At 35.9% G+C, this 13,039-nt stretch overlaps 1 protein-coding gene across 6 annotated transcripts in view; it reads left to right on the top strand.

Annotated features, from left to right (window-relative positions):
- LOC5568412 overlaps positions 1-13,039 on the top strand; it is a 193,425-nt gene that overhangs the window by 96,400 nt on the left and 83,986 nt on the right. For 4 of the 6 annotated variants that reach the window (XM_021841306.1, XM_021841298.1, XM_021841292.1 and 1 more), the window contains exons 2-4: positions 10,065-10,311; positions 10,912-11,120; positions 11,206-11,268. In XM_021841306.1, the coding sequence (XP_021696998.1) occupies positions 10,126-10,311; positions 10,912-11,120; positions 11,206-11,268 (458 nt within the window). In that variant the 5' untranslated portion in view covers positions 10,065-10,125. The remainder of the gene's footprint in view (positions 1-10,064; positions 10,312-10,911; positions 11,121-11,205; positions 11,269-13,039) is intronic. The other 2 variants (XM_021841321.1, XM_021841312.1) reach the window with 1 other exon arrangement.

Here is a 13,039-nt window from a genome sequence, read left to right as displayed (position 1 = left end):
AATGCCTGCTTGCGACGCGCCTCAACTCGCCGTGCTTCGATATCATTGTTCAAAAGTGGCGCTGCATTCTTACGTATTTTATGACAACCGCGCACTTATCACATGTTAGTTGCGACGCTTTGTCCTTTTTCATACTTGATTCATAATATAAACAAACAAGTTATTTGAAGATGAGTTTCTCATTCTTCAATTTACTTAAACTTATTTTCTGCTTTACGAGTTTGTGGCTACTGCTCCACTGATTGATTATAATTAGAATGCGTAATGGACAAATACGTTATGAATGTCTCGTCAGAATAAAAGAAAATCTGCACGTATTCATAATATAATTAGTGTGAAACCAGAAGAGAGACCGCGAAATGGAGCTCTCTACGTTTTATGCTTTATTATTAGTGAGGGCGCAAAATTCTTGAGTGGGCAAATATTATTAATACTCTAAAGAATAAAAATCAACGTTCTACAAATATTTTAAACCAGTTTTTTTTTATTCAAAATTGAAGCAAGGTTCATGAAAATTCATCACTGCACGACACTTGTTAGAATGCTACAATAGTTATTTATGCAACAAGTTGCAAAATCATGATTTTTTCAGCACGAGTCGTACATTTATCCGAAGAGGCTTGCCGAGTTGGATAAATACGACGAGTGCTGAAAAAATCGAGTTTTGCAACGAGTTGCATACAACATTTTTTGCAATTACGAAACATGTCGTTTCAGTTGGAGTATTTCTTGGAGCACAATCAAAATTTAAAAAAGAACCCGCATGGACAGCCATGCGTAGCAGCGACTCGGTATTTTCAATCAGGTAGGCGGTGATGCAGTAGTATCTATGATCATAAACATGAATGTCACATTTTTTTCACTTCACTCAAACTCAAATGGATCTTGATTGTTAATTCGTGAACGGACCAGGTAAAACGCCGCTTGCAGTTTTCGTTTGTGTTGTAGGTACAGTTATTTACCATGCGTCAAACTACCTACCCAAACCGTGTGGGAACACGAAGTTCCGGTCAGTTTTGATCTGGCTCACCAACCGCCTCTACGTTCACTGGACGAACCGATTCCGTGTCGGTATGGCTCACCAACGGATACGGATCACCCAATGGATATAAAATCGTAGTATTGTAGACAAAGTAATTGAGAACCACAGAGTAATTCGATGAATTGCGTATGAAGAGCCACCGATAACTAATTTACTGCCACCAAAATAGTACTGAAAAGTGCTACTTTTCAGCACCGTTTTGAGTGCTGAAAAGTAGCACTTTTCAGCACTGTTTGTTTTGTAAGGAAAAGTAGGCCGTTATGCTATCCATACTATTCATGAAAAGTAGGCTCATATAATGCGGAATTGCAAAAAAAAAAATCAATTTGAGTGACAATACTGTTGTTTTGTTTTAATTCTGTAGGGCGTCATACATGAGATTTCAAGTACTCTCTCCCTTGTAAGAAATATTTTGAATTTTAATACACCCTCTCCCCCTTAAATTACGTTTTTTTTTTGAATGGATTATTAGTGTGGGTGGGCAAAACACAGATTCTCGATATAGCCCACTTTTCAGGTCCAATTTAGGTCATATAACAACTGTGTGAAATTTCACTTCGCTCGGTTAAACTATAATTTAGTATGGGATTTATAATGCTAATATGGCAAATTCACTTTTGCAAAGAAAAATCGTCAAACGATGCTTATCGACTTCTATCATAAATTTGAACGCAGACTGAATTTTGAAATTACATATCGTGAATTTCATGATGAAGAACATTGCCCAAGGCCACGAAGCAGTCCAAATCTTGTGGAAAGAGTTATGCAAAGAAAACCGATCAGCTGGGTGATTTTAATGCTGATTTGCTACTGAAAAGAATCGCTCAAGAAAGTTCTCGTCGAACCCTTGCAGAAATTTTATACAGCGATTTCCGTTTGACTTGAAATTTCTTTCAAACTGCGTCAGAAAATAGCGTTCTCTTGGGCGGTTCCTTAAGGGAATTTCCCATGCAGCTGTTCTGCTCAAGAAAAGCAAAAATTTCTGCGGAGGAAACGGTCAAGAAATTTTCTACAGCGAGCTGCATTTGAATTGACATTTCTTTTCAACTGCGTACTGCGATCAAACTATAATTGACCCATTTATAGGTATTCCCTACACTCTCTTGAGCATCTCTTGCAAAATATTTCCCACGCATCGAGATCCTCTAAAAAAATCCAAAGTGCATACTTAGCATGAGAGTATATTTTGTAGTGGGGCTAAGACCCTCCTAGCCCCCTGTTTTTACGTAAATGGACTTAAATGATCAAAGTAGATATTAAAAAACCACAAGTTTTTATTCAAAAGAGTTCAAATTTTTCGACAGAAATCTCTGAGAAAAAATCACCTGAAACATTCCAGAAAGAGCCAAAAATCCCTACCTTTAGGCCCATATTAATAAAGTTGATGTCTTTTAAAACAACAAAAATCTGTGAAACATTATCGCTAAGAATATTTTCTTGCTGTTTGAGTTTGAGGAGCTAGCGCAGCTCATACTTTCTTTGACATAGTGACTTAAATTACCCTTTACCTGAAAAAGTAAATTTTGACGCAAATAGTGACTTTTTAATTACAAGGTAAAAAGTGACTCGCTAACAGCCCTGCAACTATTCGTTTCATCCAACCCAAAAAATGTTTGGGTGACCTCCCGGATTGCACAACTTATTCCACCAAGGAAGCTTTACAGCTCGGTAAAAAGCTAGAAACGGCACCTCTCCGACGTTGGATGTTTCTCGGAATCTATACTAGATACCAAACTTCGGTAGTGGTGCATTCGATTCACATCCGGATGCGCTCTAATGCGCCCTACTTCCGAAGCAGGGTATCTTGCATGTATACTGAAAAAAATCCGGCAAATTGCATTTACTAACTTACAAGAGTTCCTTGGTGCAGCTGGAAGATCAGACCGACCACATCGGTAATCGGACATGTGGGTTCTCTTTTAAATTTTGATTGTGCTCCAAGAAATACTCCAACTGAAACGACATGTTTCGTAATTGCAAAAAATGTTGTATGCAACTCGTTGCAAAACTCGATTTTTTCAGCACTCGTCGTATTTATCCAACTCGGCAAGCCTCTTCGGATAAGTGTACGACTCGTGCTGAAAAAATCATAATTTTGCAACTTGTTGCATAAATAACTATTGTAGCATTCCAACAAATGTCATGCAGTGATGAATTTTCATGAACCTTGCTTCAATTTTGAATAAAAAAAAACAGGTTTAAAATATTTGTAAAACGTTGATTTTTTTTCTTTAGAGTATTAATAATATTTGCCCCCTCAAGAATTTTGCGCCCTCACTAATAATAAAGCATAAAACTTAGAGAACTCCATTTCGCGGTCTCTCTTCTGGTTTCACACTAATTACATTATGAATACGTGCAGATTTTCTTTTATTCTGACGAGACATTCATAACGTATTTGTCTATTACGCATTCTAATTATAATCAATCAGTGGAGCAGTAGCCACAAACTCGTAAAGCAGAAAATAAGTTTAAGTAAATTGAAGAATGAGAAACTCATCTTCAAATAACTTGTTTGTTTATATTATGAATCAAGTATAAAAAAGGACAAAGCGTCGCAACTAACATGTGATAAGTGCGCTGTTGTCATAAAATACGTAAGAATGCAGCGCCACTTTTGAACAATGATATCGAAGCGCGGCGAGTTGAGGCGCGTCGCAAGTGAGTTGTTCGCTGTCCGTTTTGGTGTCCGATTGCGAAATGGGCCAGACGAAAATTAAATTTGACGGTTCGTTGATTAATTGGAGGGGAACTAATTTCTGAACTGTCAAATTTAAGTTCGGACTAATTTTAATAACGCAATTAAGACAGACCCTAAGGACCCTCCTCTCCCACTGATCCACATGTGTGGGTGGACATCGTTTGAAATTTCTATAGAAATCAACACTTTTTTGTAAATAATCGGGTATTTTGACGTGTATTCTCAAAAACAACTATATCCTGCAGTGCCAAGGAGATAGTTTTGTTTTGTACAGCGTCACCATGTTTTTTAGTCATATTTTGATCTGAAAAATGACTTTTAGTTGATCCATAACTGTGGGGTGACTGTACGTAACTCGTTGCAGAACTCAATTTTTACAACACTCGTCGTAATTATTCTATTCGGCAAGCCTCGTAGGATAAATTTACGACTCGTGCTATAAAAATCGTCATTCTGCAACATGTTCCGTAAACTACTATTTCGTAACGGGCACAACAATTGGATGACGAAAACCGATGTCCGATGCAATTTTTAAATCGAAAATGGCGACCTCCGGTCGGGGAAAATGGATGAAAACCCACGCAATAGTGGTTATTACACCCAATGCTATAGGTGCCTTAGTGTTGATGTGGATGTGAATCTTGGAGAAAAACAATATACAATATATGTTATAATTCAAACAGAAATTTTAAATTAATCACAAATGTAACTCCATGAGTGTTATACGTTCAAAAATTTTAGTGTGATCAAATTTCTCAAGAAATATCAAAGGAGAGTAGCTTTATGTCTTTTGATACAAATCTACAAATTCATCAAATAATATTGTTAGATTTGTTCATACTTGCAACCTGAATTCCTAATGGAGGACAATTATTTCTCCTATGTCCACTTTTCATCCACAAATATGTTCCCGCATTCAACAAAAAACCAAGTTCAGTGATTCTGTCATTGTTTTTATTATAGATTTCCAAAAAAAAAAGTTTATCAAAAGTCCTTTAGAAATATTTTCAAAATACAGTAATGTCCCGATTTTGTCAGCCCCATGCTGCATTTAGGGTTGACAAAACCGGGAAAGAGCTAAAAACGGGATAAAACTTTTCGACTGGTTCCAAGTGTTATTTTAACTTAGGACCTACTTTTATGATTTGGTTAATATAAACATTATTTTTTTACTTCCATTTTCTATGTACCGTAAGCCAAGGTTACATTGATGAGTTTCTTGGATAATTATTAAGAATTTCAAATTTCATAAATTCGATCTTAAGATGATTGTACAGACGTGGCCAAGGTCATAATAATCTTTATGCATCTTATATTGCCAGTATAGATGTGTTTAGTCAAATTAAAATAAATATAAATTTTAGGCTGATAAAATCGGGTCAAAAAGGGTGCTAAAATCGGGGGAGACAAAATCGGGTCACTACTGTACATCACAAATTTGAGTCACAAATTTCACACAAATCCTATGTTTTTCTTCTGTAATTCTACTTCAAATCCCCGGATAATAAAGGAATTGTCTACGAAAAGTATTTCTGGAATGACTCTTGCCTTCGAATCTTCAGAGGAAAAACCCCAGACAAACTTTTGCTTTCGAAAAAAATTTTTGGTGAAACATTTTGTAAATAACTGGGAAAGGATTCATTAATTTATCCTACCCCTGTTTTTCCCATGAAGTTTTTCGACTTTTTACATACTAGCACGTCGGACCACTTCAAGAGAGAGAGACAATTTACACCGTCTTCAGCCATAGGCTGCACAGACTGAACATAACTAACATTAGACAACGGACACACGGAACGACCAATGGACCAGTGAAGAATTTTTCGTTTGACGATAAGTTTTCTCCGGCTGTGGCGGGAATCGAACCCACACTCCGTAGCACAATACGCCTAAACTTCTGACGCCGCTAACCGCACGGCTACGAAGCCCACTATGAAGCATAACTATGAAAGAATCAGGTAAATCCGTTGTTTCGTGACATACAAACACCATTCTATTTTTATTTATATAGATTCGTAAAGAAATACGTAAGGATCTACCTTCAAACATTACTTTAAAAATAGTTTTATCAATCCTGCCAATAATCGATTTTCTTGAATTGAATTCTTGTTCACTTCCAAGTAGAAATTTCTAGATGCTAGAATTCTGGGGAATCCCAAAATCGTAAAACGGAATTTTTCTAGATTTCAAGCATAATATCAAAAGAAAAATCTCATGTAGCTTCTTGAGATTTTATTAATACATAAGAGAGGTTTCAATTATCCTGTAGTCATTCACCCCTAGACAAAAGATTATAAACAATCACTTATCTTGAAAAATAAAAATAAAAATAAAAAATATTACAGATGATTTGAAGAACTGCAGGTTTCCTTTACGTTAGGTTTATGATTTCTGAAAGTCTTCAATATTTTTTGTAAGTAATGTAAAACATTCCTCTAGGATTCAAATTCAGTAAAATCTCACAATACGAATTTAACCAAAGGACAACTTTGGCAATGTTCCTTAAAAAATACCGCCAATATCTTCACGTTAAAATTCTGCAGTGTGGTGTATACCACCCTCGCACACAATACTGTATATTGTAGCTCTCAATATGTATAGAAGAATATTACAACTAAGCTGGAGTAAAAATTAATGAGACGTGCTGTAGCTCGTCGGCTTTTACGTTTGATTCTTAAACGATAAACATGTCTTTTATCTTACGTCTCTTCATCCATAATTATCAGATACTTATATTTAAATCTACTGAATCCGTTTCTACAATACCGAAGTTATGTTGATTTTACATGCAGTTCTACCACAATAGTTAAAAACAGTCTATCCACAAAAGTTTGTTTTGAGTTTCTGCAAGTAGGAAGAATTTCGATTCGTGAGTTCGATTCTCACTGAGAAGACGTGTAACTTTTTCGCAAATCTTCACATCAATTTGTCCATCTAATCCAATTGCAAATTATATGTAACGTTTAGCTTTTCGGTAGTTGTTAAACTTCCACTCGGCTGGTTAGCCGTAAACCACGATTCATAATTAAAAACAAGTATATTCTAATCTGTTAGATGCAAATATTTCCAGTTAATTTATATAAGCCATCAAACGTAAATCATTGTCCAAAGACGTATAAAAAATAACAAGAATGTTTGTAGTAAATTCAACAAAAAAACACCTAACCTTTCCTGTGAGGGACATCGTCAGGAATGTCACCAAAAAGTTTAAGAAATTCTACGGTGATTTTTTTTTAAATTTTCAACAAAAATCTAGTAGTAAATTTTCTAAACTAAAAAAAAACTCAATTTTGATATGAATTGGACATGGGTATGGAGTGATTCATAGAGTAATTTGTGAACAAATTCCTAAAAGAAATATTGAGGCATTTCTGAAGTAGTTTTTTTTTATCTAAAAATGGAGAATGGATAGATTTCTCGATATTATTTATGGACAAATTCCTATAACATTTAGAAAAAAAATATTGAGAAATTTTAAGAACCTGAGAGTTTATTTCATTGAATTTCTATGGATTTTTTTTTTCAGAAGTTCAGTAATGAATTGCAAAAATTTTTAGTAAATCTGTTGAAAAACTAATTTAAAAGATCCCCAGCAGAATCGCTAATTCTGTTTAAAATGAAGCATCTCTGGGAAATACTTGGATGGACCTCTATTGTTTTTTTTTTTTTTAAGAATCGTAGGACGACATCCCAGGGGTAATAATAGTATAATTCGCTGAAGAACTACTCGGGAATTTTTTAAATATTTTTGCTGAAGAATTTATGAAAGAATAGTTGAACGTTTTCAGCTAGAAACTTTATAAGAATGTTTCAACTTTTGAAAATTTTCTTTGGTGGGAATTTTTGGTGAACTTTCAAAATATTATATTCGAGATATAATTTTGAAGGAATGTGGGAGTCACATCAAATTGATTCTTAGACAAACCTGAAGAAAAACTAAAAGATTTTTTTTTGTAAATAATTCAGATAGATCTGTGAGAACTTTTCTGGGAAACCGCTAAGAACATTTTTCCAAACTAACAATTAGATTTTATTTGTAATAAGTACGTAGGGCGCCTTCATGGAGAAATGTTTAAAACTTGGATTTCCGCAAGAGATTCTTTAAAGCAATTTGACACAGATTTTTCGAAAAAAAAGTTCTGATGAATCAGAAATCCTAAAGAAGCTCCAGGAAAAAATCTGCTGAATAATAACTACTAATCCCGAGAATCATTTTCCGTGAAAATCTCTGGAAGAACTCAGTGGAAACTGGTGAAAGGAGTTCTTGAAGAATGCACTGGAAAAGTTTGGAAGCAATTAATGAAGAAATCCCTGAATTGTGATTCCATAGGACAATTACAAAGGGATTTTCCTTTTTTTTTGGAGAATTCTTAAAAAAAACATGTTACTAGATTAGACAGAGCATGAATATTTTTAGTATCAATAAACAATTAAAATCAATACAAATGTATGCAAACTACTAAATATACGAAAATTGTGATTCTTGTGGCCGACATTACTTCGGCAAATCAAGAATTCGCTAGGTCCCCCGTAGGCCCCCTCCAGAAAAAATCCTAGCTATGCCAATTAAAATATCTTGATCTCAAGATGGAGTATAAAAAAAGTCAACTCTTCATAACTCTATATCGAGATACGAAATATCAAGTAAGGGGAAGTTGACTATAAAAAATATGGTACCACGGAAATTCTTTAATTCTAAATTGAATTGCAAAAAAAATATTAAAGTCAACTCTCCATAACTAGATATTGATGGGACTATCGACTTAAGGAGTTATCGAGTAAAAGAACAGAAAATTCAGTGCAGATGCGGTCCAACCGACCATCAAGGTAGCCATGAAAACCAATTTTTGCTATGATTCTCTTATTCGATATCGAGGTACGGAATATCGAGTATGAGGGAGTTGACTGTAATACCTAGATCAAAAGTTATAAAATGCTAAACCGGTCTTCAGAGATGATTGTTTTGAGATCTTTAAGTCCGAATTGGAATGGTTGTTTATAATTTCCTCGGTCAAAATTGAAACCGGACGAACGACGATATATCATTCTCCTAAAAAAGCAAGGAGTTTATACATGCACTCCTTCGATAAGGTGTTTTTTGTAGCCGACTGTAAGAAATAAAATATGTCACTAGTTTCCCAGACAACCAAAATGTACGTAAAACGGAAATCAACTTTTGAGTTATGCATTGCTTATATGTCCAAAGATTCCGTGTGAGATGTCGCTAAAGGGTCTTTTACGTACAAAAGTGGAGGCGATATATGTGCACATTGTATATGATGAAAATTAGCATGTACTGCCAGTCTGTAGACCTTATTGCAAACTAGTCTGTACCCTTATTCGACTTAATTTATGAAACCACAATTAATTTAACAGCTTTTTTGACATTGGCTCGACTTACTTTGTACTTGTATACGAGACAATACAAAGTGCACAATTGAACTTCGAAAATATCGTTCAAAGCTAGGAAATTCCTTTCTCAAACGATTTTATGCATCATTTATTACAAGTGTGATGCAATTTGAACCAATAAACGACTCTTCGCATAAGTTATTATTCAAATGGTTGTATGGGTACGTACTATATGAATGGGAATTAAAAAAATGCAGCCAAGAAACGCGAATGAGGATTGAAATGTGATTTACTTGTATAACTATACATTGATGCAACTAAGAACTCCGTAAATCATTCCATCGAATTCCCAAGCATCGCCATAATGCATTCTGCCCTGCAATAAAACGCATTTCCAATTATTCCCAAGAACACCAACACTTGATCTAAATTGACCTACTTTCGGTCTTCCGTCTTCCATATCGGCAGTCGAATGGCATCCAAAGGCGAGAACAACGCTTGCATTCAACACATTTTCCCACTTTCTGAACTCGTAGGGCAGCGGAAACTCGCAAATGAAAACGAAGACGATGGTGATACAAAAACAACATAAATTAAAGAGCAATGAAACGTGATACAGAAACGATTCGGCTCTATTCCAATGCTACATTGCCCCCATTTATTGGTTGGAGTTTGCTTTTCAGTTTGTTTTTTTTTTTGTTTGGGGAAAAATTTCCGGCTGCTGACATTTGTGCTTGCAATTTTTGTTCTTCTCTTTTTTGTTCGACAAAATAGCTTTTCCGGTTCTATTTTCGGTCATGGAGGAAGAAAGAAGTTTGTGCAACTTTCGGCCGTTGACTCGCATTGTGTCCTTGTCATTTCAGACGTCGATTGGGGCGGTTCGTCTTCCGGAGTATTGTCCTGTTCTGAAATCCTCATATGTTCATTCTTAGACAATATCTTAATAGACTAACATTTTTTTCCTTTCAGCACTGCCAATCATCGTTGATAGGTTCGGAAGACCTACCCATTCAGTCTCGTTGAGCACGGTATGATACGTTGCCCATACCTTCATGAGATGCATGAACGTTTACTGGGACCAACACCGCGCCGACCAATCCAGATAGCCAATCTGCCACCGTTGGCCAAGCCGGAGAATACGAACATCATGGACCGCGAGAGCGACTGCCTGCTTGAGAGCAGGCCAGAGAGCCGACAAATCGGAACGATGGTTAAGGTGAGTTACTGATACTGAAATTGTGATGAGAAAATCATAAAATCATAAAATCATAAAATCATCATTTATAAATTGAAAATTGAAAATTGAAATTGAAAATTGAAAATTGAAAATTGAAAATTGAAAATTGAAAATTGAAAAATTGAAAATTGAAAATTGAAAATTGAAAATTGAAAATTGAAAATTGAAAATTGAAAATTGAAAATTGAAAATTGAAAATTGAAAATTGAAAATTGAAAATTGAATTGAAAATTGAAAATTGAAAATTGAAAATTGAAAATTGAAAATTGAAAATTGAAAATTGAAAATTGAAAATTGAAAATTGAAAATTGAAAATTGAAAATTGAAAATTGAAAATTGAAAATTGAAAATTGAAAATTGAAAATTGAAAATTGAAAATTGAAAAATTGAAAATTGAAAATTGAAAATTGAAAATTGAAAATTGAAAATTGAAAATTGAAAATTGAAAATTGAAAATTGAAAATTGAAAATTGAAAATTGAAAATTGAAAATTGAAAATTGAGAATTGAGAATTGAGAATTGAAAATTGAAAATTGAAAATTTCACTGAATTATTTCCACATCTAATCCCTTTTTCCAGCTAAACCCCGACGGATTCGGTTCGCACACCACCCCGACACATCACAAATCACCGCTAGTGCCTTGCAATGGAACCGACGACGACGACGATGACCATTGCGACGAAGACGACGCCGTTGGGATCAGCGTTACAGATTCCGACGACGACGGAATCTACCTGCGGCGGCACATTCGAAAAATCATCGAGGGACGGAAGCCAAAGAATGCCAAGTGAGTGTCTAGCTACTGTAGTTTCACAGATATCCGTAGAAGAATAGTTTCAAAAGCTTTGAATCTTTATTGTTACGAATGCAAGCTCTTTATGGATGCCCTATTGGCAGCCGATCAGTGCCAAGCGGGAGAAGAAGCGTCGCAGAAGGTTAGCTTTGTACCCCTTGTTCCCGAAGTTGGTAGTTGATCATACATATGTAGATTGCACGACACAGCTATGCTGGCTGTGTCTCCATTCTCATACACAGCAAACTTCTCATTATCATCGACGTAGTAATCGCCTTCAAGAGCCCATAAATATCTCAGCCTCACAAGTCATGTAATTGAATAACTGCATCACCTTCAGTCACATATGCACTCGCTCGCCGTTGAAATACTACTGAGCACTGTCACGGTCGATTGGTAATTAGCGCTGAATCACCACTGGACTGATGCACAGAAGGGGGATTTGGCAGAGGGTTGTCGACATGAAACTTGTAAATTGATTCAAAATTTCTTCCGTTGAATAATGACTTTAAGACTTGAAAGCAAAATCCAGAACCATTTCGGTCCAACGCAAGGCCTTGACTGAGATTCAATCCATGAAAATAGTAATTTTGGAATGTATTTTTGATTATTATTTTGTATTTAGGAATACCTGTACATAAAAATTCCTAACCCTAATTGAAATCATGGATCCAACCAACACAGTGTAACATCGGCACAGCAGTACTCGTCACATCCCTCGATGATCCTGCAATCGTCCAAACTGTTCCAACATTGTGATTCGCAGGCGAGTCCACAGCGATGGCCGGCTTCTGGATCTTCCACTGGATAGGCCATAGATAGTGGTGAAGGCCACACAGTTGGGATGTTAAAGAACATCCCTAATGCCAACAGAAGCATTACTCGTTTCATCTGGGTCAACTTACTATAGAAGGCTTCGGCTAAACAGTTTGCAGCGCAACTGAAGCATGTTGAATTTTCGAGAAAATGGATTATTTACGGATTTCGCAGAACCAATCGATGTCGATTGCGTGCAATGCTACTTACACTGTGAACCAAGTAGTTTGCTCTGGCTTAAGTTTATGACAGAACTTATTTCATAACTTGTAGGATTCAGCATAGCTCTACGTCAGAGCCAAGCTTGTCACAGATCACAATTTTTGTCGATCTTTTGCACGCGTATGCTCAGAAACACAGTATCTGTACAATCTTCTTTTTCTACTTGGCATTACGTCCTCACTGGGACAGAGCCTGCTTCTCAGCTTAGTGTTCTTATGAGCACTTCCACAGTTATTAACTGAGAGCTTTCTTTGCCTGAGTTGCCATTTTCGCATTCGTATATCGTGTGTCAGGTACGATGATACTCTATGCCCAGGGAAGTCAAGGAAATTTCCATTACGGAAAGATCCTGGACCAACCGGGTATCGAACCCAGACACCTTCAGCATGGCTTTGCTTTGTAGCCGCGGACTCTCACCACCGGCTAAGGAAGGCCCCAGCATCTGTACAAGGCTATACAATGTTTGAAATATATAACAAGTTTTTTAAGATAATTGCTTCAACAATTTCAAGTATATTCTCATCAAGATAAACTTCAACGCCACTCTCCAGGGTTGCCACATATGCAGATGTACACTATCCACCATAATTATGGAATCGCGTATCGCCAAACTCATACTTCATACTGTATATAGCAGCACCTTGAAAAGTTTCGCATCACCTAAAATGAATATTATTTTGTGATTCTGAGGTGCTAGCTCAATATATTTTTGTAGTCATCTCTGAAAATACGTTTTTGGGACCTTGCAATTTGTTATTTTTGTTGAAAAAAACTGTTACCACTGGATTTTGAGTGATGCTAAATATAGAAGTGCTGCAATACTCGGTATTGCAACATTCCATACTTTTGGTGGGTAGTGTATATGTTTTTTGAAG

Source organism: Aedes aegypti, chromosome 1, assembly GCF_002204515.2.
Source record: "Aedes aegypti strain LVP_AGWG chromosome 1, AaegL5.0 Primary Assembly, whole genome shotgun sequence".
Taxonomy (NCBI): domain Eukaryota; kingdom Metazoa; phylum Arthropoda; class Insecta; order Diptera; family Culicidae; genus Aedes; species Aedes aegypti.
This window is presented reverse-complemented; position numbering and strand designations above follow the sequence as displayed.